This window comes from Rhinolophus sinicus, chromosome 14 (assembly GCF_057876585.1).
Source record: "Rhinolophus sinicus isolate RSI-liver-muscle chromosome 14, RSI-T2T, whole genome shotgun sequence".
In the NCBI taxonomy this organism is placed as follows: domain Eukaryota; kingdom Metazoa; phylum Chordata; class Mammalia; order Chiroptera; family Rhinolophidae; genus Rhinolophus; species Rhinolophus sinicus.
Genome location: NC_142514.1, coordinates 138,317,143 through 138,343,538, shown reverse-complemented (window position 1 = coordinate 138,343,538; position 26,396 = coordinate 138,317,143). Strand labels below are relative to the sequence as shown.

The window sequence follows — 26,396 nt, the reverse complement described above, 5'->3', positions numbered from 1 at the left end:
GTCACACAGATCACCCACAGGGTTAGAGGGAACCTGGGTCTGCGTCCCCAGCTCCCCAGGTTGGGTTTTCCCTTGCAGCTAGCTTAGCAGGTCTGACGACACGGCCAGGCTGTGTGTGCCTGTGTGTGTCCCTAAAGAACAAAGAATCTGCCAGCTGGGTTTATGTTTCAAGACGTCTGTCCTCGCCCTTGACCAAGAGCTCTTACAGGGAGACCAGGGCCAGAGCCAGGTGGGGGGAGCGAGGGGGGAGGCACATCAATCGGAAGCCGCCTTGCCTGGAAACCCGAGAGCCCCCGCCAGCCCCACCATCTTCTGAGCTCACTTGAGGAGGCCAGAGACTGCAGGGGCGGGCTGGGGTTCTCTCAGCATTTATTTCATACAGCTGTTTAAAAAGCTTGTTTAAAATATAGATCATTATATATATATATATTTATATATATAAAATATATATAAAGAGGAATTGAGGCAAGCCACCCCAAAGGAAAAGCTATGTTTTATAAATATTTCTGTAGCTCCCACATCCCAGAGGAAGAAAAAAACAAAACAAAAAAACATTTACAACCCAAGCTAGTGGTTCCATGTGGTGGGCCCAGCAGGCTCGACCCTGGGGAGGGCCGGGGGTCTCGAAGACTGGGCCTGCAGAACACTCTGATGAGGGCAGGCAGACCCCCCCTTCCTTCCCGGGAGGCTGGTGTCTCTGGCTTGAAAGGTCAAGTCCATGTCAGTCTTGCCAAACCCATGCCCCGGGCTTCTTAGACCAGCCTGGAAGGCAGCAAGTGGGCACTCCAGGGCCTCGGGCTGCCAGGTTATTTTTAATCTTGTCAGTTTCCTTTGATGTCCCGGCCCTCCTTCTGTTCCTGGTGGCTTCCAAGTGGAAGCACAAGCCTCCTCCCATGCCTGGCATCTGGAATTCACAAGCAAAAATCCACGAAGTGTCTTCAGGCCCCTTGGCTGGCCTCTGAGGGTCCCCAGGAGCTCCCACAGGGGCAGGCAGGCCTCACTTGCAGACGTAGCGCTCCACCGTGCGCTCACACCTGCGGCAGGTGACATAACAACACCAGTGGTACTTGCAGTGGCACCTCTCTACCACACGGTCTGTGTAGGGGTTGTAGCCACGTCCACAGCACATGAGGTCGCAGCTGTCACTGCCATGGGATGTCTTGTTGCATTGCCTGGGGGGGGGGAGGGGAGATTAATGAGCACTTCTGTGACCCCCCCAGTCCCACACTCCCAGTCAGCCCTCAGCCTCCCCCACCACGGCTGTAGACACAGTTCCCCTGGGAAGGTGTCTTGGTCTTTGGGAATTTTAAATAATCCTCTTCCCCAAGGGTACTTCTCACTTTCCCCTATAGTTCTAAGCATTTATGAAAATGACAGGGGTGTTTTATTTCTTGGAGGCATCTTTTTTCTTTTCTTCCACTTCTAAATACTTGAAGGAGCCCCAACCTACTTTGTCTAATAATCTCATTTTCATAGTTAATCTTGAATTGTATTAGAACAAATGGAAAGATTGTTTTTACTTTTAGAATCCCAGGATAAATTCTGAAACAGGCAAAATGGCACTGGATGTGAGCGTCTGGCACACTGTTCATTGACAAAGAGGGTCTGTCACCCATTTGCCCCCTATGTGTCAGGTGCTTCTCGCCAGTATTTTATCTTATTGGAGGCATGCAGGGTCCTTGGGTCAGTGGAGTTATTATGCCCACTGTACAGATAGAAACAGGCTCCATGAAGGGCAGAGGCTATTCAGTTCTCACAGGAGTCTGTGGATAAGCAGGTCTTCAGCTCAGGAGTCTTGAAACCAAGTCCAATGTGCGCTGTCCCTCTCTTAGAGGGCAGAAAACCCAGGGGCTGGCAGGGGCTGTATTTCTTTATAAATCACTTGAGAAGACAGACATTGATGGCCTCTATAAAACCCAAATATCCTTCTGTGGCCACCAGCTCTTATGTCTAGTGAAGAAATATCTGTGTAGGTTGGCCGTTCCTCTAGCTGACCTCAGGCTAGACAGGGATATTGTCACGGGGACAAAGCTCATTTACATGCAACCCCCTGCAGCTCCAAATTCCCTAATCTAGTAAAGCTCATGTTTCTCCTCCTCCAGGAAGCCTTCCTTGATGTCCAGGCTGGGTCAGGGCCCCTCTGGGCTCCCCTCTCCCCTAGGCTTCACTTTGTCACAGTCTGAGCACTTGATGTCTCTTCCCCTTCCCCGCGCCTGTCTTATGTAAGAGGTGTGAAGAGTGTCTGTGGTTATAAGCTGTTGAGATATCAGGGCTGTTTGTTACTGCAGAAAAAGATGACCATCTGTATGATGTCTGCAGAGGCCCATCCCCAGAGGAAGGCCTGGGAGCTGAGCATGACAGGAAACCTGGTGAGGGGGGCATTCTGGGAAAGCAAGGAAGGCCGCTGGCACTGTGGGATGAGGCCTCCTCATTGGTAGGTCGGGGCAAGTCCTAGGGGTAGAGCTGACAGGCTGAGGGGTGCAGAGAAGGGAGGGCAGGCTGCCCTTCCCAAGAGACTGACATTGCCTAGCACAGAGGAGCTGCTGGGTAGACATAATTAGAGGTCGCTTGCCAGCCCTCCGAGGCATGTGGCATTGACCCCATTGCACAGAAGATAAGGTTGAGCCTTAGAGAGGCGAAGGGATTTGCTCCAGTTCCCACAGCTAAGAAGCTGCAGAGTTGGTGCAAACTGTCCTTCACACACACACACACACACACACACACACACACACGGATCCAGGGAGACCCTCATTTTGCTCTGGGGTCCTCGCGGGCTCCCCCAGCCCCCCTAGGTTCTAGAATTTTCCTCTCCCCACCCCATTCTCATCACACGCACCATGGCTGCCTCAGCCTAGACTCTCACTCCTTACTGTCTCCCTGGCCTTGACCCGGTTCCATCTTCACTCTGCCCGACCCCCTCAATCTGGCCTCCAGATGGGAGCCTGGGCCTCCTCGCAGAGCCTGCTGCCCTAGTCTGTGAAGAGAGACCCCCCCCAAACCAGCCCCCCTCTCCTGGAGACAGGAACGTGGGCTGCGGAGGAAGCACATGCTGGCTGGGCACCAAATATGTGCCAAACACGTTCTCAGACACCTCGCTCTGGTTCAATATTCTTTTAACCCCGCAGAACACTCATTTTGTGGAATGCTATTAGGGGCTCCTTAATAAAAGAGTTCCACAGCCAAACACCTCTGGGAAACACGGCTTAGACAGCTCCTTTACTGTGGGATTCCTCGGAGCCTTTAACACGTTCTCGTGCCTTGTGAATCGCCAGAGAATTTCCCAAATGTACATGATTGCAGAACCTTCTCTATTATAGCTTCTCAGGGCTGCCTTTCTCCAGAACCATCTCGGGGAAGTGCTGCTCCCCTGAATCCTCACCAGCCCCAACAACACACAGTAGGTCTGCAGTCACCACGTGCTCCCTCCCTCTCTCCTGTCCTGAGCCCGCTTCAGCAGCCATGATGGGGCCAGCCATAGGGACCCCAACCCCGGCTCTGAAACCAGGGACCAGGGGGAGAGAGCTGGGGCCAGGAGGCGGGTGCACACAGGGTGGGGGACACAGGAGTACTGTCGCTCTACAGAATGCAGACAGACCCCCCTTTCCTGCTGCCCCTCTAAAAATCCCTGGTTCTGTCTCCACTCTGTGTAGACTTCCTGTGCCGCTGTGGGCCGGCCGACGTCCCCACCTCCCATAGTGCCTCAGGTCCTCATCTGTCCGATGAGCAGATTATGTGACATTTGTCTTTCATGTTCATTTGATAAACATTTACTGAGGACCTATTGTATGACGGGCAACCTCTTTCCTAGTCCGTCTCCTAATACAGTCACTGTCTCTTCCCATCTGTCTCCCCAACTAGAGGGAAGGTGGGATGGGGGCATCCCACCAGCGTCTATTCCTGAGGGGCCCCTGCCTTGGCGAGATGCACAACCACCATTCCCAGAAGCTCTTGAACCCTGGCACCTCCAATCGGCATTCCTGGGGCCACCTCCCTTGATTGGGCAGAGGCTCCATTCCCTAAATGCTAACTGAGGCCCGACAGTGTGCCTGGCCCTGAGTTGGGATGGGGAATGTGCAACATAGCTGACCCTTTCCAGCCGGGGTAGCAGCAGGCCCTTACCTGTCTTGCGTCCCGTGGGAGCCCACCTTCTCATTCTTCATGCAGAAGTCAGGTGAGCTCTGCAAATAAACGAGCTCTGAGTCCTTCACAGGCCGGATGTCCAGGTCCTTGGGCACCAGGTGTTTGCGGGTGCCCATGGGTCGGTGCACTACTTTGGTGGCTGACAGGTAGCGGGTCTTGAGGTCAGCTGCCACATCCCGAAGCTCCTGTAGCCCCTTCCAGCAGGTACGGATGGAGCAGGAGCCAGATACCCCGTGGCACTTACACTTCATTTCCAGAGAGGCGCGCAAAGCCTGCGGACAGGGGAGGTCATCGGGCTGGGTGGCCAGGGCCCCCTCCCTGGCCTGCCCCGGGACTCTACACCCCTCTCCCCCAAACCCCCTCCCCCCACCACGTGCTAGGTGCTCTCAGGTAGTCATCCCCCGCTCAGGCCTCAAGTGACAGAGACTTTTGCTCTAAAGTTTGGGGGAGTGCATTGTAAATCCTCAGCACCCCCTCTAACCTCAGGGCAGCTGGGAAGGGCAGGAAGAGAGGTTTGCAGGATAACAGATGCGATTTATATACCTATTGTATACCAAGTGCTGTAACACGTAACAAGGCCTGATCATCACCATAGCCCTTCACGGGAAATCTCATTCTTTCCCCATTGTAAAAGGAGGAAATGAAGGTTCAGACCGGCTAAGTGTCAGGCCCAAGGTTGCACAGCTAGGAAATCCTGGAGCTGGGATTTGAACACAGGTCTGAGGGCAATTCCAAAAACCATGGCTTTTAATTGGTCCACACTTTTTCTCTCACACAAAACTGGGGCTCACTAAGAGCTTGCTGGAAAAAAGGGGGAGAAAAGTAAAAGAGAAGGAAGGGAGGGAGAAAAAAAGGGGTGAGGAGGGAGGGAGGGAGGGAGGAAGAGGCAGGAGCTGAGTGCATGGGGTGGGGGGGTGTTCCCTGGCCTGGCTGGCTGTCCCTTCCAGGCCACTGTTCCTGCAAGGTGACCCTCCGCAAGCCACTTCACCACTCAGCACCTGTCTTTCTATATGTAGAGGGAACACATAATTGGCACCTTGCAGAGTCATTGTAAGGGTTCATTGAAAAGGTTTTGGGAACTATAAAAGTCAAATCAATGTTGGTTTTGAAAAATCAGTTTAAGTAATAATTTGGTGGAGCAGAGAGGCTTGGGCTTTAGGGCTTGAGGAGACTCTAGCCCTGGCTTCGGAAGTGACTCTGTTCCACCACCTTCTCTGGACCTCAGTTTCCCCATGTGTACCTGAGGGGCATGAGTTAGATCCTTTCAGTTCTGTCTTTTAACCCCCACTTCTTTGCACATGTCGCAGATCCCTGTGTCTAGGCCAGCCCTCCTGCCTGCCCTGTACAGATGCTGCAAGGCTTATGGGTCCCTGGGCCTACCCCCTGCATCAAAAAGATGGGAAAACTGAAGCACAGAGAAGGCAGGGACTTGCCCCAAATCACTTGGTGAGTTAGTGAGAATGCTGGCTAAGGTCCCAGGGCTTCTTCTCCATCACTGGTGCCAGGAAGTGGGGAATGAGGGAGTCTATTTGGGTATAAAATCTGGAATTGGCACAGCAAAGCTGGTGGAGAGCCCAGGAATGAAGTGAACACAACTGCAAGGCTCATTCAACCTCCCAAAGGCGGGAAGGTACTTCTGAGTCATCAAAGAAAGGTAAACTCTGTTCGGTCTCTCAGCTCAGCCGTGTGCCAGCACTGAACACATTGTATCCTCGATGCCATTGACCCCTCACAGGCCCTCCATGTGGGGGAGAGGGAATGCTGCTTTTTACAGATGGTCCCTGAGAGGCCAGCTGCTTGGCATCAGGGCCCCAGGGATAAGTCCAATGTGCCTCTGTAAAATGGGCCTCACAAGGCTGCAAAGCGGAAATCATAAGATGCCACCTGCAGCCGACACCCTGCCCCTGCGGGACCCCATTCCGCCCCCATCTGTAAGAAGAGGTAGCAGCACCTCTTACAGGCAGTTTGTGGACCACAGGAGAGAAAACTCATCAAGCATCCAGACACAATATCTGGCACACAGATTGGTATAAAGGTGTGTGTTGTTTTTTTTAGTTTAAAAAAATAAAAAGATCCATTCATTCACTCACTCAAACTTTTGTGGAATGAGGTAAGGAATTAAGGAAAAATTGATAACAGATGTTGGGGGAAAATGTGTTTTGGAGGTTGGGTAGGTTTTGGAGCCAGGAGGGAGCTCCCATCAGATCCCAGGAGACGCCTCCTTAGGTTGAGGCTCTGTTGCCCCTCAGCCTTCTCCATGCTTCCTCCCACACCCAGCATTGGCCCAGAGCCGCAGGGGAAGAACCTGAGGCACATTGCCAATGGAGACTCGAGAGCACCAAACCTTCCATTTTATAGATGGGAACAACTGAGGCCAGAGAGGAAGTGACTTGCCTACAGAGCCAAGTGCCAGAGGAACCAGAGCTCCTGACTCCTAGCTCAATGCTCTTTCTTCTCTGCCAACATTCTCTAACCCAAGTCCCAGTGGACTTCCTGGAGGAGGAGGAGCCAGGCAAGTCCCAACTGGCTGGAGAGGGAAGAGTTGAGGAGGCCAGGAACATATCAGTGTGGGTGTATCAGGGCCCGCCCCCCCCCTCCCTCCCACCACCCTCTCCATTGGGGCACACTGGGTGGCCTTTTCTGGCCGATTGGCACAAGCACAACCATCTGGGGTGGGTGGTTACCTGTCTCCCCACTTCACTGTTGTGTAGACGCATCAGTTTATTGGCTTGGGATCCTGTTTTTTTCACCTTCATAGGAGCATCGGAAAACTTGGCTCCCATGAGGAGCCCGTAGCTGAGGTTGTCCGCACATCCTCCCCAGCGGTTCCCGGGCCCGGGTGGCTCACCTGGGACAGGGCCGCAGGAGCAGCCGGGCAGGTCGCCGGAGGTGCAGGCCCGGGCGATGGCGTGGCTGATGGCAGCTGCCGACAGCGCATACACGAAGGCAGACTCCCGGGTCCCTGTGGGGCAGTGTGAGGTCAGCCAGGGTGGAGTGACCCAGGGACAGTACCCAACCCAGGCCTGAGGGCCTCCTCCTGGGCCCCTCCCTGCTTCTGGGAGGTCAGGTTGGGACAGGGGCTGCAAACAGGTGGAGCAGGTGAAGGACAGCCCTAGGGCCATTAATCTGTCATCCCCACATTCTCCCCCAAATATATTAGCTGACTTGTACACACACACACACACACACACGCACACACGCGCTTGCAGAGCCCCACACAGGCACACCCTCACTCCCACCACTCATGATACCGTACTTTCCCGCACCTGTCCTGCACTCAGCATTTTGGGCTGCTTTAGAGAAACGAAGGCCCAATCTCTGAGCTCCACAAAGCACTCAGGACCTGATGGGCAAGATAAATGTGCAAAGAGCCTGCTGTGGACTGAAATGTGTCCTCAAAAAGACCTGCTCAAGTCCTGACCCCTGGTACCTGTGAATATGACTTTATTTAGAAATAAGGTCTTTGCAGGTGTAATTGAGATGAGGTCATACTGGATCAAAGTGCGCCCTAATCCAACGACTGGTGTCCTTAGAGGAAGACAGTTTGGGATTCAGAGACACATAAAGGGAGAAGGTCGTGTGATAGAGGCAGAGATTCGAGTGATACAGCTACAAGCCAAGGAACACCGAAAACCACCAGCCACCACCAGAAGCTAAGAAGAGGCCGGGAAGACCCTCCCCTACAGACTTCAGAGAGAGCACGGCCCTTCCGACACCTAGATCCCAGATGTCCAGCCTCCAGAGCTGTGAGACAATAGATTTCTGCTGTTTGAACACCCAGCCCCATGTACGGTACTTTGTCACAGCAGTCCTAGTAAACTCCTGCGGAGCCCAATGTCCCTCGGCTGTAGCGTTTCCTGGCCTTGGGTCCTCACCCTGGCTCCGTCTCTTAACTAGTCAGTCACCTCCCCTTCTCAAGCCTCGGTTTCCTTAACTGCAGAATGGGGGGGGGGGGGTGTATGTGATAATACCTACCTCTCAGGCTATCTCTAAAGTTCAAATAATTCAGGAATGGTGGAAGCTTTGTCAAGTGCTACGCAAGCATTAGTTGTTACCGTGCAGGGAAGAGATTAGATCCATTAGGGCATTCCTGCCCATCAAAAGCCTCTCTGTTGTACACATGACCCCCAAATCCACCCCAGAAGCCACCTCCTTCAGGTAGTCTCCTCCACAGGTATTCTTTAATACCCACGTCACTCTGGGCATCCCGCAAACACTTCAGTCGGCCAGATTTAGAATTACCTGTGAACATCAGCATGCCCCAAGGGTGGTTCTACCACCCACGTTCTATACTCGCCTCCCAAGAGCCTCTCTGGCATTATTCATTTCTTCATTCACGCATTATGGTACATGTCCATTTGTGCTGTCATTCGGGCTCCCCTGCACTGGTATATTTACTCTCTCCATGTTTATTCATTCATCAATTCATGCCTAAATACCCAGATCTAGGATTAATTCATCCACCCATCCATCCATTCACGCCTGTAGCCTTCTGTGTATCCGTCCATCATCCACCTATTCATTCATCTACCCATCATTCATCTATCCATCCATCCATCCACCCATGAATTCACCCACCTATCTAAACACACATGGATTTATGCCTGAATTCATCCACCTGCACCTGCATGCATTCCGCAGCCCCTGGCAGCCCCCACTGGCTCCCTACCTCTCTCCAGGTCAAGCAGGTAGTTGGGGGCCAGCTCGATGGAGGAGCAGTTCCAGCGCATGTCCGCGAAGGCCCTGCGGCAGGCCTTCATGACCTCGCGGGCGGCGTGCACGATGGTGCGCATGAGCTCCAGGTTGCTGCGGCACAGCTGCACCTGCGCTGACACCAGGCCCTCCAGCTGCTTGCAGTGCTGCGTCTGGTTCAGCGCCAGGGCTGCTGGCGTCTTGGACAGCGCCCTGCACGCCGCCAAAAGGCAACAATGAAGAAAGGAAAGACAGGCGCATGAGGGGCCCCATCACCTCCAACCTCCTGGCCCCAGCAACTCCTCAATGGGCACAGGAGCCTTTGCTGGAAGGAGCCAGGAAACCAAAAGGCAAAGAGCCATTCCCAGCAGAACAATGGCTTCCCCTCCTGCCCCCCTGTGACCTTGGGCAGGTCACTGTCCCTTTCTGGGTCTCAGGCCCTCATTCATAACATGGGATCATGTCCGCCATCCTATGTAAGCTTGATTATAATTCTACTAACGATAAACAATTTCTCAGTTCGCAAGGCACTCCCATCCATTGCCTTTATTTAGTTCCCACACAGCTGTGAATTATTATTACTCTTCATTCAGTCAACACTGAGTACTTACTATGTGCCAGACATTGTGCTAAGTACTAGCTTATGATAGTCATAGTAGTAACAATACCTATTATCAGTTGATCACTTACTATATGCACAACCACAGCCCCATAGCAGCCCCTTACTAATAAGTTAGGAGACTCTTGTCATTGCTTCATTTAATTATTAGACTCGTTCATTAGGCTGTAAAGTCCCACATACATGCAAGGGATTATTATTAAAGAACCGTTCATTTTGTGATAAATTAGACATAGCCATTAACTTGTTGTGTGACCTTAGATGAATCACTGTCTGTCTCTGGACCTCAGGGTGTGTGCCTATAAATGTATTTCCCAGAATGGGTTCCAATGAAACACTCTGAAAAAAGGGATCCGTGGTCAAGCACATTTGGGGAACATGATATACTAGTAATGCCTTGGAGAAGCATGACATACATTTACATTTTAAAGGCTCTGAGAAGTGAGGCAGCAAAGCCACAGGCTTGATTTTGTTTTAACTCCTAGTCTGCTGAGCACAAAGGTCTTGGAGGAGTGCTGACCTCATCCCTGCTTTGAGAAAGGCTGGCCTAGGGGTTCTCTATGAACACTGCTGACGCTATAGGACCTAAGAGGTTCCCAGATCCTGGCGCTGAGCACCGGGATTCCAAGACTTGAGGAGCAGGGGTCCATCCTGGATCAGCCATTTCCCCCAGGCCTTCTCTGAGCAGCAGACTGCATCAAGCAGCACCTCCTTTAAGCGCAGGTTAGAGAGACCCCACAGCCTTAAAGGGTTCCATATAGATTCGCCCCCTACCCCAGGGCGAGCTGGCCTTCAGCCACCCAGCAGAGCCCCTGGAGGGACATGGGTCAAGAACAGGCCAATCTGTAGCCCCAGTGCCCACAGCACTCCTCGCCCAAGGTTGGGGCTCAGACCCGGTGAGGCCGTGACCCCAGAATCCCTAGGCTTGTGTCAAAGAACAGCACAGGCCTGGGTAGACTGCTGGCTCTGTCACTTCCCCTGTGACCTTGAGCAAGTCACTTAACCTGTCCTCTCCCAGCAACTTGCCAGCATTATCTGAACGATTACCTCAGACAGTGTGCATCATGGCTCTGCCTGGCTCTGACACGCAGTGGTCGGGGCACATTGATGGAAGCTCTATGATTACTGCCTTCATGGTCTTGTCCTACCAGCAGGCAGCCTCCTACGCCCGCTTACTCAAAGCCGAGGGCTACCACCTGACATTCAAGGCCCCTCCAAACCTAGCTCTCTGACTTCTCCAACCTCTCATCCTTGTACCCTGTGTGTCCAGACTCCTGCTTCCCTTTCAGGGACTGTCACACCACCATGCCTTTGCCCAGGCTTTTTCTGATGCCAGAACGCCTTTCCCCTGCTTTTGTACCTAAATGAATAAATTAATTTGATCTACTTGTGGAAGACATGTGTATTAGGTTGGTGCACAAGTGATGGCGGTTTTTGCAATTATTTTTAACCTTTTAAAAGGTTGCAATTACTTTTGCACCAACCTAATACTAAGCACCAATTCTTCCCAGGCTCATTTGGTAATGAACATGACATAGATTCTTTCCTCAAGGAGCCCCTCATCTAATAACTGCATAAACCTATCAACAGTTATAAGACCCAGATGTTCCAGCTCATGGGCTGACCCAGGGAAAAGCACAGGCTTTGGGCACCAGCTGTGTGACCTGGGTAAATTACCCAACCTCTCTGGGCCTCGTGGTCCTCATCTATTATAAGAAAATGGTAATTTCTATTTCAAAAGGTAATGGCAAGATTTACATAATATAATGTATAATGAGTGCAAAGCATTTGGAACATCCATAAGTGGGATCCCCCTGTGGCCCAGTGAATCTTGGACCACAGGGAGTAGAAAACCTGGGTTCTAGCTCAAGCTCTGCCCTCCATGTGCTGTGCGATTTGGGGCAAATTGCTACCCCTCTCTGAGCATCAATTACAAAATGGGGCTCCCAGAAGTCTTATAGGGACTGAATGAGATAATATGTTCTACATTAAGTACTAATAGGTTACTTTGCTTCCTCCTGCCTCTCACTCTCTGCCAGGCCCCACCCATCCTACAGTCCCAAAATGTAGAAATCTTCCAGAAGCCCAGGAAGCAGACTCAGGGTAAATGGGCATGGCCTGGTGTCCACAGTTATGGCAGCACACACAAGCCAGGCTCTCTGAGATCGATGTGATTGTCCTGGGCAGTCCCCCCTCACTGTGACCCCTGGCACACCCACACCTCCCAAACCATGAGAGGGGAATGTCTGGTGTACCTGGCATGCAGAGCAGACCTCAGGCATGGTTTCTTGACTGAAGTGAACAGTCTGTTCCCACCTGGCCTTCCGAGCCACTGAGGCCCGCCTACACATCGACACCTTGAGGGAACCTGTGGTTTGACTTCCTACGCCTGTACTGGGTGAGGTGTGACCACCCAGAGGCAGAGGCCATCCCCTCAGTGTGACCGCTCCTCCAGCAGACACTGTCCACAGGTGCAGCCTCCACGTGGGCACAACACTCGCAGTTTGCAGAGCTTCTCATGTCATGCCTCATCCCATTCTCGCAATGCCCAGAGGGGTGGGCCTGGAATCGCTTATTATCCGCTCTTTGCACAGAGGAGGACACTGAGGCACGCCAGCGCCTGGGTACTCTGCCTCCTCCTGACACGCCTCTCCTGCAGACCTGGCCTCCCCTTCCTGGGTCCCCTCCCTGCAGAACTGGACACTCAGGACACTCAGTCTGTCCTGAGCCTGCTCTGCCCTTCACCTCACCCAACTTTCTCCCTTCCCCACTGAGCCAGTTTTCTGTGTCACAACAGGAAGAATTCCATGAGATACACCAGAAAACCCCTGGTGCAGTACCAAGCACGCAGTGGGCACTGCAGGAGCGTGGGCTGCCTCCCTCCCAGGTCCTCTCCCTGCACGCCTTCTCAAGCCAAGAAATAGGGTAACATGAGCTGAGCCTTTCCTGGGGAGCTCACTTCAGGCCATTCCTGAGTGCCCAGTTCTGCAGCTCCCTGGGCACTGTGCTCTGTGCTCCTGGTACCTGGGAACGCTGGGCCATTCTGGGTCTCAGCCTGTCCATCTCTGAAGTCACAAAGCACTCGCCTCCCCAGCTGGCAGTGAGAGAAGGTGCTATGTGGGACACCATAGTGAGGAAGCTTCCAGATGATGCTAAGGCTGCCCAGGTGGGTGGAGGACAAATAGGAAGTGGTCTGAGGCCTCTGGTGGGTGCAAGGTGAATGCTAACGGAGCTACTGGAGAGAATGGCTGGGATAGAGAGGCCTGCTCATCGTGGAGGGGGAGGCCCGCCCACGGGAGTGTGCAGGCCAGGAGATCAGGGGGGCAGGAGGTAGGGGGGGGAGGCAGCAGATTCCGCTCCCAAGGAGGGCGATGCGGTCATCTGGTAATTAGTGGTAATGACCGTATCTAACTAAGTCCCCCTTGGGGAGGTAATCAAGGATTAGGGCAGGAGGCGGGGGAGTTACCCGTCTGGACATCTCTCCCGGCTTGCCTCACTGCAGCAGACCCCTAATTGAAAACATTTTGGTTTATCTGGGGGTGGGGGTATGGGGGAGAGGGTGGAAGAGAGGACAGGAGGGAATAGAGAGTTCACAGGCAAGGCCTGCACTAAGGGTGCTGCTGGCGTGGCCGGGGTTTCTTCATTCGGGAGGTGGGGGCTCTCCTGGGAATGGCTGGGGAACAGAGACCTGAGTTTCAGCTCCAACTCAGCTAGCTGTTCGCCCAGCATGCCACCTTGGGCACGTCACTGCCTGTTGCTGAGCCTCGGTTTTCCCACTCCACTGTGTAAGTGGGGACACTGAGGCCCAGAGAATGGCCGGCTTGCCCAGACCCACACACAGCCAATCAGAGGCAGAGCCAAGCTAGCACCCAGGCCTCCCAGACTCCGGGCTAGGGCTTTTTCACTCCTATTTTAGAGATGAGGAAACTTAGGTTCCAAGGCTATAGTGACTGATTTGCCTGAGGCCTGGCTAGTAGCTAGCGAACTGGCAGAGCTCTGGCTGGGACCCAGGTTTCCCAGCTTTGGTCTGCTCTTTCCACCCACTCTGCGGCAGCTCTGTTACTTATGGAGATTCCTGGGACTCTTCCTCGCGAGGCCTGGTCCCCGATCGAGCAGCAGGCTTGGGGCTGCCCAGGAAAGGTGGGGTGGCTTTTATGGGCCCTCCTAGACACTCTGGGCCTTTTCCGTCATTGGCAGTCCCAGAGGTTTACAGGAGGCTGGAATCCCCTGATCTAGGGCAGCCAAAGAAGGAGGACAGTCCAGCTGGGTCCCCCGAAACTGGCAGGTCTGAGAGTCTCCCAGCACCTGACTTCGGTGGGAGGTGAAGTAGGGACGGGGTTCCCCAGGTTATTTCTGGTCAGCTGCTTCCATAGGCAGCCAGGCTCTGTCCCCCTTTCCTTACTCTCCATCCTACCAGGAAACTCAGACTGAGTCCCAGGTCCCCAACAGGTGGGCATTCCAGGTCACTCAGCCACATCTGGTTTCAGTTCCCATGTCAAATGCCCCTTTCATCTTTAGCTCACTTTCTAAAGGCCAAGGCAGCAGGAATCCCGGGGACAATCCCAGGACAGCTGAGCCTCCTGGATGAGTCCCCAGCCTCCCCCCCACCCCCCTGCCCCGCACTGTATGCTTCCCTGTCCCCAACTATCCTGTATCTGGGGGTGGGGGTATGGGGGAGAGGGTGGAAGAGAGGACAGGAGGGAATAGAGACCAATAGGCCACAGAACCAGACAGTGTAACTCCAAATCTTGCTTCTGCTGCCTACTAGCTGTTGACACCCTGTTAGTTCCTCTTCTGTTTAATGGGTGTGATAGCAGAGCACACCTCACGGGGTAGTTGGGAAATTTAAATGAAACAATATACTAGTTAGAACTGTGCTACACATGTAGCGAGGCCATATGCATTTGAACCTTGAACAACTCAGGGGTCAGCGGTACCAATGCCCCCACCCTGTGTAGCCAAAAATCTGCGTATAACTTTTGACTGCCCCAAAACTTAAGTTGTCCCTCAGTATCTGTAGAGGATTAATTGTAGGACCCCTGTCGATAACAAAATCCATGCATGCTCAAGTCCCCTATACAAAATGGCATTGATCAATGCATACAGCTGGTCCTCCATATCCGCGGACACCTAACCGTGGATAGAAAACAGTACAGGTATTTATTGGGAAAAATCCATGTACAAGTGGACCCATGCAGTTCAAACCCATGTTGTTCAAGGGTCAACTGTACACACACACACAGACACAATGATTGTTATTCTTAAATTCCACTCCTTCTCCTACCTCCCCTCTATCTTCAACTCCAGCAAGAGCTTAACAACTATCAATAGGTTTGGCTCTGTGGCGCCCTTCTGTCTGGGTTCTGATCCCACAGTCACCATTAACTAGCTGTGTGACCTTGGGTCAGTAACTTAACCTCTCTGTACCTTCATTTCCTCATTTATAAAATTGTAGCAATAAGAGTATCACCTACTTCGTAAGAGTATTATCAAAATTAAGTGACTAAAGCTCCTGGAACAGTGTCTGGGATTTACGAGCAGGCTCCTCTAATTCCTGGTTTCTGTTTCCCCACCTGCTCCATCCCGTCTCTATGCTTTTGCCCAGGTTTCCCCTCCTGCCTAGGGTGCCTGCTTTGCATTCCATTCTTAGCCATCAAAATCCTACCTATCCTTCAAAGCCCAGCCCAAAGTCACCTCGCCTAGGTGGGACTAACTGCTTCTCCTCTTGACCCCCACATTCCCTCTCCAAAGACACAGGCTGAAGTCCACTTTGTTTTTCATACATGTCCACCTCCCCCAAGAGGCCAGGAGCCCCTTTAAGGCAGACACTGAGTTGTACCCATTTTTGTGGCAGCTTAACTATGCAGTGGGGAGAGAATGGATGTTGGGCTTAGCTAGCCATGTATTCCAGGCCCTATCCGGCCCCATGTCAGACTGGAGGCTTGTGCATGTCGTACAATTAGAGCCTCAGCATCCCCACTGCAGCGCGGGAATAATAGCAGTGCCCCCACAATGCTCTAGGAGCAAGCCCAGTTCTTGGCCTGATGCTTCTTTGCTCTTTAGCAAATCCTTTCCCTCTATAGACCTCAATTTCCTTCTCTGTAAAATGGCAGTGGTGATGGCGGTGGTGATGGCGGCGGCGGCAGTGGTAGTGGTCGTGCTGGCGGTGGTGGGCAATGAGGGCTGGACTCCCTGATCAGAGGTTCCTACCAGCTGGGACAGTGCCAGGTACCAGCAATAGGAGGAAGGTGGTTTATTTCTCACAAAACTAATCAGGAGTGGCTGGGAGGCTGCTGAGCCCAGGCTTCTCCTTATAAATAAGAAATGCAGGAAGATGGGGTTCCCCTCTTGAATCACCAATTAATGGGTAACTCAGTCCTAGAGGAGCAGGGCCGGTGACCTCGAGACTGTTTGCTGGTGGCCCAGCCACTATTGTCCTGTCTTTCAACTAATCCACCAACTTTCCTCACAGCCCCTCCCCAGCTTCCATAATCTGTCCCCTGCCTGTCTTATCTGCATAGTTTCCTGCCCCCTACCCCAAACTGCAGACTATGTCCTGTCCTGAACTTTCCCACCATTCAGAGAGACCCTCCACTCAAAAGTGCCCTCCTTCACAGGGTCCCCAGCTGCCTCACTCCCAGAGGCTCCTCAGGCCCAGCCTAGGGGCACTGCCCCTGAAAAGTCTCCCCAGTGTCTCAAGTGGTTGCGCCCCCACCAGGTGGTCTCCCCCTCCTGAGTCCTCATAAGACCGCCCTGGTCTCTCCAAGGCACTTGGAGTTATTTACAGCCTGGGCTTATCTTTTTCCAGTCCAGAGGGCAGCTCCTACAGGAAGGGGCTACGTTTGACTCCTCTCTCCCAGCCTGCAGGGCAGGCAGCCCTGCAGAGGAGGCACTCCCTTCTGTTGGATGGAAGAGCGCCTCTCTCTCCCACCTACCCCTCCATTAATCATTTCTATCTAAAGGAATACCCTTCACATGTGCATAGCATCTGACAGTTTACGAGGTTCTTTCAAGAGCCGCTTCTCCTCTGATCTGAGTGAGGTGCAGATGCCTACCCTCCTTTGACAGAGGACACTGAGGCTCCCAGGGCTTGTGTGACATTTCCCCAAGGTCACTCATGTGGAGGAGGGGTCAGGATTGTTTGAGGACCTCCAGCTAGGATGTAACATTGAGCAGGCCCCATGTGCAGGGCGCAGACCCTTTTGACTGCGTGCCTGGCCCACGCTGTCTTTTCCTGTCTGCCCCTGGGGAGGTCTTGCGCAGCCCTCGGCTGCACAGGATAATTCCGTCGCCCTCCACGCCCGTCTCGCTCCTGCTTCGAAACCCTCTGGGACATAAGGACTATATTGTACAGAGGAGGTAAAGTTTTAAAAAGAGTGACTGGCCCATGACCCCAAAGCCAACCTCTGCTCCCAGGTCTGGGGAGCACTCGTTCCATCCAGGAGGCCTCTTAACGCTCCCCGCCGCCCCCATCTCGGGGCCCATCTGAGCGGACGCGGGGTCCCTACTTACAGCCACTTGATACCATAGCACACGCCGGTCTGGAGTGCCAGGGCGAAGAGCAATGCTTCGCAGACCTGCGGCCGCACCCTCATCATCGCAGGGCGGGCGCGCCCAGGGGTCGCACCCTGCAGGAGCCGCGTCGAAGAGCCGCCTCGCTCACGGCCACCGCCGCTCGTCCTCGCGCTGGCCGCCTGCAGTCGGGAAGAGCGGAGGCAGCGGGTTAGGGCGTTGCGCAGGGCGGGGGCCGCGGCGGGGGCGGGGGGGACGTTTTATTCAAATTACAAAGGGGGGGTCCGGGCCCGGGGAGGCCAAGCACGACGCGGACGTCGCCTCCTGCCCGGCACAGCCCGGGACTCTGTCGGCGTCTGGCTCGAATTAGGTGCCGCCGGAGCGCGGCGGAGGGCGTGTCCACCTAGCACTGCCCGGGGCCGGGTCGCTCCTTTATGCCACTCCGGCTGGGATCCTGGCTGCCGGCAGGAAGGGAAGGGGGCGACAGGACCAGAGACATCGGAGAGACCGGACAGAGAGACCGCGAGAGGAAGAGACGCTCAGAGACCGAGGCTGCAAGACACTAAGTAGAGGAAGAAACCGGGGTAGACACACGGAGCTCTGGAGGAACGGAAAGGAGAGGGCGGAGGGGGGTCGTGGCGGAGGCCTCCCGCGGGCCAGAGAAGGAGCAGCGTCTCAGCCCAGAATCTGGGTTCTTATCTCCACAATAGCAATTATTATCTTATGGCCTGGTGATTCCCCCCACACACACTGGGACTCAGTTGACCCCCTCTGTAAGCTGTGGACACAACTGTGATTCGAATTGAGATGAAGAACGTTCACCTAACAGATCTCATTTGCTCCTCACAGCAACCCTGTGAGGAGTACCACTGCCCCCATCTCACGGATGAGAAAGAAGACTAATGTGCAGAGATGTGAAATGGGGTTTCCAGCCATTGAGCACAGGTCCACGCCCCGTGTTCTACTTCCTGTCTATTTGGGTGTCCGGTGAGATCATGGACCAGGAGACGACAAGGACGTAGGGGCTTGCTCTGGGCATATTTCTCAGTCTGCGAAGGGGAGGTTGAGAAATAGGATGGGAAAGGTTTTTGTACAGTAAGGGCTGTTCAGGATGCCGGGTCTCCTAGTCCCCCAGCTGTCCCCCTTCGTAGGGTCAGTTGGTGCCCAGGCCTGAGGCCAAGGAGGGGCAGCCTGGCTTTGGCTGAGCAGGGAAGTTCACAAGGCCGGCGATATGCCGCCTTCGGCCGCCAGGCGGCGCCCTGGGGCTGCGGAGCAGTCGCTACCCGTCCCAACCGCAAGCCACAGTACCGCTTTCTCCGGCTTTTTTCTTTTTCTTCTTTTTTTCTCTTCACTCTCGCCTCATTAACTTCCTTCCCAGCTTCTCCCCAAATTTACTAACACCTGGCGTTCGCCTGGAGACATTCACAGCCCAGCTCCTCTCCCTTAGGGAGGAGCAGAGACAAAGGGATTCCTTTCTAAAGGATTTGGGGAGTTGGAAAAAGGAGGCGCCCGCCTTAGTGTGGGAGCTTGAGCGGGAAGGTGGCGTTCTGATGTGGCTGTGCGAGCTGGGGCAAGCTCTCTACCGCCACCAGCCTCGGTTTCCCCTTCTGTAAAAACGAGGGACTGGACTTCGCCACGCATCTCCTGAGGTCTTTCCAGCCTCCAAGCAGTCTGCCGGTGTTTGAGCTCCCCTCTGCCGAAGTTTCCACTGTTCGGTATACCTGTGGAGTGTGTGCCTTAAGCACACACACAAATTTGAAACCCCACTGTTTTCTGGAGCCTTCCGGCATAACCTAGAGCAAGGCAGGGAGAAACCCTGAATTACATTTATTTTTTTCTTTCGCAGAGTCTCCCGCTAGGCTCCTAATACAGGCACCAGCTACAAACATGCGAGTCAAAGCTGGGGTCCCAGGGGGATTCTCAGTGTAACTGAGACCCCTCCTCCTACCCCGCCTGTATCCACTTTGTGTTACTGGTCCTGAAAGTTTGCTGTACTCCCGAGATCGAGAAAAATATGGACTGGATATGGGGGAGGGAAGATCAAATCTCCAGTCACTGTCTCTCTCCGCCCCCCACCCCTCGCAAAGTGTGTCCCCCTCACCACTCGCCCAACATTTCTGGGTGGGAAGGGGAAAAGGACCGCACGCGGAGGGAGGAGAGCACAGACTCACAGCGGGGAATCCGTGTCCAGCCCAAGTTGCCCAGAGAGAGGAGGGGACGCCCGGGTCACACAGTGCACGGGAACCCAGGCCTCCGGCTACTACGGCTCTTTCCGAGTTGCCCTGGTGGTCCCGGGCTTCTCCCTCCACCGCCCCAGCACATTGCTGGGGGAGGCAGTGCCTGGCCTGGTCCTCTGGGTGCTGATGGGATTATTCGTGTAGAGTGTAAGAGAATCCAGGACAGCCGCGCGGGCCGCTGGGTCACCCTCAGCCTGAGCGCTGCGGGTCAGGGCGCACTGGTCTCCCGGAGCCCCCGGCCCGCCAGGGGGCGCTAAATCCGGGGTTTGTAGTAGAATCGGTTGTTAGCTCCGATGCCGTGGGACTCTATGCATGTCCCCTCCTCTTCCTGGGCCCGTGTCCCTGTCTGGGGATGGGATGAGGTGCCGTGTAAGTGCCCTATCAGTTCTGGTCGTCCTATAAAACACCCATTTGCCGTGGGCAGCCGCGAACTGCCCCCTTGCTTCAGACCTGGTGCGAGCCTCCCTTGGGACAAGGCGCGTAGTCGGCCCGCGTCTAAGCGCAGTGTCTAGAGAGATCAGCGGTCCCTTCCTAACCCCACTGGGGATAAGGTCCAAGGCACCTCGCTTGCCGCGGGCGAGAGAAGGGACCGCCTGGGCTGTGCACATGTCGGCACCTCTAGCTCCTTAGCCGCAGCCCCGCTCCAACAGGTGGTTATAAGGCTTGGGCTTTGGAAATCGCTGGAAACCCCGCTGCTAGGGTGGCCGTCCCTCTGGGACAAGCCGGCAGGGACCATCCGAGCCTCCCCCACCCAGATGAGCCCGCGCTGGGCCGAGAGCTGGCACCGAGCGCGGGGGCAGCGTGTTCACGCCGCGCATAAGGTCCGGCACCCGCCGGGCCTGAAGCCTCCGGCTGCGCAGTTCGCAGAGCGGACCTCGCGAGCCGGTGACGCTGAGCGACCGCTTCAAGGTTACCTGCGACGCGGAACGAGGCCAGGCCCGGAGCCCGGCTTTGACCCGAGCGACTTGAGTCTTGCGATGTGTCTGCTCCGCTGCGGACGACGCGCCGGGTTACCCGCGAGACGGGCTATTTTGGAAGTGGCAAGGGTGGGGTGGGGGTACTCGGGGTACCTCCGACTACCAATCTGAGCCCGATCCTGAGCGCCTAAGTACTGTGAGAGTCATGGAGGCACCTCAGCGCCGGGAGGTGGGAGGTGTGGGGCTTGTACTTGAGCTCAGCCAGATGTTCGGGGTGGCTCCAGATGTGCCTCGATGCTGGGACAGGACTCTCCTCCTCCCCACCCCCAGCCTGGAGCTCAGGTCTGTAAACAAACTCTCTGTCCTGCCTCCTCCTCGCCGTTTCTGGGAGCTCGTCTCAAAGCGAAGCGTTCACCCCCACCCTCCAATTTGGTAGGAACTGCGGTGGTTCTCTGCCTTCTGCCACCCTCTCCCGCCCCGTCACACACCCTTTGCCGCAGGATCCAAGTCCCCCACGCCCGGGATGGCTCGGGCATGACCTCATCCACAGGCCGACAGGGAGGGAGGGGGTCCGATGGGGGGAACAGGGCCGGGAAGGCTCGAGGTCGGCCGCAGAAACCGCACAGCCCACCTCCATCACTCCTCCGCGGAAAGCCCGCGTCCCCAGCCCCTGCAGCTGCTCTGGGTAAGGCGATTCCTCGGAGTGCCGCAGAAAAGTGTGGAGGAAGGCATAGTTTGCTTACCCCGGAGTAGGTGCCTAACGGAGTCGCGCCGTTCCCCTCGGACTCGGACGACCCCCGCCCTAGCAGGTCCCTGATGAGCACGCGCCGGCAACCCGCGGTCACTGCTCACCTCCTGGGGCTCTCAGAGGCCGGGCGCGCCCTGAGTGCCCTGGTGCTCCCGCCCGCTGGGGAGCGGCGAGCGCGGCCCGCAGCGGACCGGAGCGCTCTCGGAGCTGGGCAGGCGGCGAGGGCGCCCTCTTCGCAAAGCGGCGGGAGAACGACGCCCGGAATCCTAGCAAGCCGCGACCGGCTCGGGTCTCGCCGGGACCGTGGTGCGGAGTCAGACTGCTCTGGGCTTGTCTCGGCTCCCGGGGCCTGTGCTTGCCGGCGCGCCCCAGCTCTCCTTCTGGCGGGGCACGGTCTCCAGCGCGGGCCGCCCAAACTGCTTTTATAAGGCGCGGCAGCCGCTTTGATCCGCCCACGTCAGCGCGCTGAAACCCCACCGGGTGGCTCCCGCCGCGCGCGGGGGGCGGGGACGAGGTCCCCGCGGATGCCACGGACCCGCGGTGCCAGCAGCGCAGGACTCCACACCCTATGTTGGGTTAGAAAGAGAGGACTTACTAACTATAGCTGGTGTTTACCAAGCATGCCTGCTGCGATCCTACTGAGTGCCTGCGCCTCGTGGGGCCCAGGTAGGGCTGGTTTCTAAACCTCGCAGCAAGCTGGGCAGGGGACTTTAACCTGTCTGGTTTGACAGAGGAGGAAGCCAAAGCTCAGAGAAAAGTCCCACTTAGGTCTCGTACCGAGCCCGGGTGGGCATCACTAGGTGTTCGTCCTACAACTCGGTTACTACAGGCGTCGGGAGTCAGAGCTGTGTTGGCTTCCCACTCAGTCCTTTTTGGGGTCAGCTTTCCGACCTCTAGTTCCAGTAACTGGAAAGGGATCAACCACCCTGAGCTCTCTGCGAAGAAAGGAGGCGCAGGGCTGTGCGCTGGGAAGCGCACTGTCAACCGTAGGTACCAATCAGGCAGGAGTCCTAGCTCCAGAAGAGTCTTCTGAGCACCTTGCCTCCGTCCCCAGGGGGCCACCAGCGGAGGACTAGGTTTCAAAAGCTAAAGGGGACGACAGAGCTGCTTTCTGCGCCGTGTAAACCTGGGGCTGGCGCTATGTTTCTGGGGCAACTTCCCTGAGACTGGTTGGGTGAGTGCCCATCCCCCTAACCCCCCACCTTAGACTTCCTGGCTGAGGCTCCACCTCCCTCCCCTTTTCTAAGTGCTGGGTCAGGTGCTGAGGTTTCCATGGCTTCTGTCTCCTCCCCATCTCAGGAGCCTCAATCCCAAGGATAATCTAGTTCATTGGTAGAAGGCGAAATATACACTTAATGAACAGGGGCTTGTGTCAGGTCTCCAAAACCACCCAGCACTCTTTTCCCCATTCTTAGCAGCTGCCCATGAAGTGGCACCCATAGGTTGCACCTCCACATACAACATGCACATCTGCACTCACAGAGCCCGCTGCAGGCTCTCAGCCATACAAATACTCTCCCCACATAGACAATCAGTCCCCCTTGCACACAAGTCTGGAACGTATCACCCCACAAATGGTCACAAACACACTCAGGAGATACTTGAGCACACTGTATGCCACCACACACTAAGCAGCATATTCAAGTAAAATAGCCATAGACATCTTCAAGATGTGGCCAAACATATGACTGCCCCCAACTAGTTCATGCACAAGCACTCATGTGCTCCCATGCACACACAGCTTCCAAGCGTGCAACACCAAATGCACATCTACTCCTGCACACACTCACAGGAATGTCCTTGTGAACACATGCTGGGTCACCAGATGCTGGGTCACCCCCATCTACTCTCCCAGGGCACCAGGGTCAATAAAAGCCGTGGGAAGCCAGAGGTTATAAAAGCTGTGTGAAGGTAGCGGCGCTTTGGATGGGGCATCTAAGAAGGGATGGGTGAGACAAACTTGCTTCTCCTAAGAGGCTGGGAGCAAAGGCCTCCAGGGGTCAAGTGTGTCCTTAGCTCTTCCACCCCAAGGCACTCTGACCACCACAGCCAGAGGCATTCCAGGTGGGCTTTGTCCAACTGGGATGCACTCTCCTTTAGGTGTAGCTCTCTGCTCCCTTGAGGAGCTAAATCAGTTGCCTCCACACATTTGCATAAGCAATCCTTCGGCCAGAAATCTACTCTGGCTCCCAGCTAGAGTAGACACAGAAAACAATTTGGAGTCACACAGACTTGGGTTCCAATACCAATTTTGCCCCTTTTTTTTTTTTTTTTTTTTTTAGCTGTGTGATCTTGAGCAAGTTGCTTAAACTCCCTGAAGCCTTTGTTTCCTCATCCGTAAATGGGGATAATACCGTCCCATCAAATCCTCTATGTTCTCCAAGATGGGGATTAATATCTGCATTTCATAGATGGAGAAGCTCAATAGGGAGGAGCTGGCAAGTGTTGGAGCTGATATTTAAACCCAGATCTTTCTGGCTCCAAGTGCATGATAGCTGCTGACCCCGAATGAAACAGATGGGAGAAGGATGGTGACTTTCCATCATCTTCAGGAGTTGATGGAAGCCAGGAGAAGATCCCAGGACTCAGTGAAATCCATCTCTGACCCTCCCTGGTCACTCTCAGCTACTCAGCTCTGTCTTCAGAACGAAGACCCAGGCATCAGGTAGGGATAGAAAAACCCTGCCCTGGGCAGGGAGGTGGGCACAAGGAAGTGATGGTAAAACCTTGGATTGAGAGTCAAGGGACACCTGGGGCAAGGGTGTGCCCCTCCTTGCACCTCAGTCTCCCCATTTGTATAAGGGGGAGTACTTTACCACCTCAGACACTCTAGGATTTGCTGAGACACTTGTGAGAAGAATCTTTTTAATCTCTAGAACCAACTGAACATCCCCCTTCCCTGTTTGTCCTCCTTCCTTCTCCTCAGGGTCTCCTCAGGGGCTGTTGTGTGTCAAACCTGTGCCGTTCACATGGGTGGCAAACTCCCCTTCAGAAGAAAGAGGCTCTGACCCGGGCAGGGTAGGCATGTTCTTGGCTGCTGTTGCTGTGGACACTAGTATATGTTCCTTCTCCTAGGATACCCTCAGTGATTCTGGTTATCTGATTGTCCAGATGTGCTGGGGGCTTCCTGTCAGCAGGTTTCTCAGCCCCTGCCTCACTGCTGTTGGTCAGGGGCACACCCCTTTCCATTACCTGCCCAGGGGGTCACCCAGGTTGAAAGGATATGGGGGTGGGGGAAGCCACCGCTCCATTTGCTGTGCTGACCTCTACTGACCCCTCCACCCACCTCAGCTTCCCTGCTTTGGGGCCGAGGCCTTGGTGGAGATGGGTGAGGGTGAGTCAGCTGTTTCCAGGAGCCCTGGGTGGGTGGTTGGGTGACCTGGTTATGCTCCTCGGCCCCATCAGTAGTTTGCTGTGTGATAGCAGGTAATTGTGTTGCCTTCTTTGAGCCCCAGTCACCCCATCTGTAAGGGAGAGGGTTGACCTAGATTACCTCCAAGGGCTTTTTTGGCTCCAGAAGGCAGGTTTTAGGTCCCCTTGATCTTTACCTGTGTCATAGGATAACATGAGTGTAGAGGACACAATGAGACTGAAGGGTGCTGTTTCCAGCACCGGGGTGCTTTTTAGAAAGGCCTTCCTGGGGAGACAGGTGCACAGGGAGTCTGGGCAGAGTAGCCCAACCCAGTTATCCTCTGACCTAGGTGTTCCTCGTGAGGCCAGAGCTTCCAGGCAAGGGGGAAGAGGGACCAAATAGCAGCAGGCATGTCATCAGAGCACCTGGGTCTGGGTCTCAGATTCTCCTCCTTCACTTACCCAATGTATAACCCTGGGTAAGCCACCCAGCCTCTGTGACCCTTGGTTTCATCATCTGCAAAGTGGAAAAACCACTAACCCACTCCCTCCCATGGTTACTGGGAGATAACATTGAAGGAAAGAAGTATAGTTCGGTGCAAAAGTAATTGCGGTTTTTGCCATTATTTTTAACCTTTTCAAGCACAATAACTTTTGCACTAACCTAATAATATTGTTGATCAAGCACCTACTGGGTACCTGGCCATTTCTGTACCTGTGGGCAAGACAGGCTTGGCTCTGTAGATGGGCACTGGAGCCCAGGCCTATCTGGTGACTTCTGCAAGACCTCATAGTGAGCGCTAGAGCCTGGCTGCAAACCCAGTGACGTGGGCTAATGAGCCGCTGCCCACTGAGTTATGTTCTCATCCTCTGCAGTTCCCTCGGAGGAGCAACTATTGTTTTACAAGGTTCAGGAAGCAGGCTAGAGGGCCAGGGTCAGCCGAGAGCTTTCTTTCTTGGGTGCACATAACAAAACGCCACCCATCATGTCTACTGAGGGCGTCACTTCTGAAAGTCGGCTTTCAACTCTCAATTGTTTAGTTGTGGTGGTGGCTGCTCAGAAGACAATGTTTGTGTTTCTGAGGCCTCTTTCAACTCCAAAAGAGAAACCAAAGGCCAAGTAGCTTACACATATGGGAAACCTATTGGCTCATGCAGTTGGAGGAAAAACTGGGGTGGCTGGTAACCTGAAGGAAGAACTGTATTCACCAGGGCTTGGGGGCCAGTGTACTTTTCTGTTCCTTGCTCCTCTCTTTGAGCTGATGTGGGCCTCCTTGCTTCCCCTTGGTATGTAGCCACCAATAGCCGCAGTTCAGAATTCCAGGCAAATGAAAACTTGGGTCTTCCTGGGTCTTTGTATCAGTCCCAGGGAAGGCAGCTGATTGGCCTGCTTGAGTCACATGCCCTCCTTTTGATTGACAGATGTTATTGCCATGGGGAGGGGCCCCTGGGAATGGCTAGGGGGTGGTAGTGCCTATTACTAGAATGGGATGAATGGGAAACAGTGGGCCACTGGGGCACTTGTGTCTAGGTTGGCAGTTCCTTCTATGGTTGGGCTTCCGCTTCTCTAATACGATACAGTTAGTGTTTCTGCACCTGGGTCTCACCCTGTACACACACTGGGCCAGAGACCAACCACACCCAGTGTCCCCCTTGCACACAGAGAGAAACTGAGGCTGAGAGAAAAGATAAATTTGTCACTGATCTGAACTCTTTCTGGGAAGACCAATAAGGTAGCTTTTCAATGACACCAATTCCTTGCATCCCAGGACACACACACCCATTTGAAATGTGACTCCATTCAGAGGTAAAGTCTATGTCCCCACCCCTTGATCTGGACAATGCATGTGACAGAAGTGAAGCTGTCATGTTCTGAAGTCCAGGCCTTAGGGTCCTTGCAGCCTCTGCTCTCACCCGCTTGGAGCCCAGCCCAGCTGCACGTCAGAAGCCCAGGCTGGACTACTAAACAATAAGAGGCCAGTGCAGAGAGAGGTTCTGAGGCCAAATCAAGAGAGGCTCAGCTGTTCCATCTGTCCAAGCAGAACCCAGCCTGGCTGACCCACCAGTCAAATGCAGCCACGTGAGCAAGCCCAGTGAGATAAGCAGAACTGGTCAGACACTATGTTTTGACGTGGTTTGTTGCATAGCAAGAGATACTTGAAGCAGCTAGGCTTAAATAG

At 54.5% G+C, this 26,396-nt stretch overlaps 1 protein-coding gene across 4 annotated transcripts; it reads right to left on the bottom strand.

The window, feature by feature from the left end:
- Positions 1–281: 281 nt before the first annotated feature.
- On the bottom strand, positions 282–21,272 carry WNT11 (Wnt family member 11). Of its 4 annotated transcripts, none has more exons than XM_019726444.3 (6): positions 20,861–21,272; positions 16,964–17,145; positions 8,810–9,045; positions 6,825–7,102; positions 4,120–4,412; positions 282–1,172 (listed from the first exon to the last, which is right to left on the bottom strand). In XM_019726444.3, the coding sequence occupies exons 2-6, from the start codon at positions 17,047–17,049 to the stop codon at positions 998–1,000; spliced, it is 1,068 nt and encodes a 355-aa protein (XP_019582003.1). In that variant the 5' UTR covers positions 17,050–17,145; positions 20,861–21,272; the 3' UTR covers positions 282–997. The 4 variants fall into 4 exon arrangements, with proteins under 4 accessions (XP_019582003.1, XP_019582002.1, XP_019582004.1 ...); XM_019726443.3 differs by having other exon boundaries at positions 20,970–21,272; XM_019726445.3 differs by lacking the exon at positions 20,861–21,272 and adding an exon at positions 20,115–20,532.
- Between the last annotated feature and the right edge of the window lie 5,124 nt (positions 21,273–26,396).

Bases quoted from the DNA above. Each gene is read 5' to 3' on its own strand.
- WNT11 (XM_019726444.3), bottom strand. From the start codon at position 17,049: ATGATGAGGGTGCGGCCGCAGGTCTGCGAAGCATTGCTCTTCGCCCTG. The intron at 9,046-16,963 runs GTAAGTAGGGAC...GGCGGCGTGCAG, and splicing joins TGCTATGGTATCAAGTGGCT to GGCGCTGTCCAAGACGCCAG. The intron at 4,413-6,824 runs GTAACCACCCAC...CCCTGTCCGCAG, and splicing joins ACAGTGAAGTGGGGAGACAG to GCTTTGCGCGCCTCTCTGGA.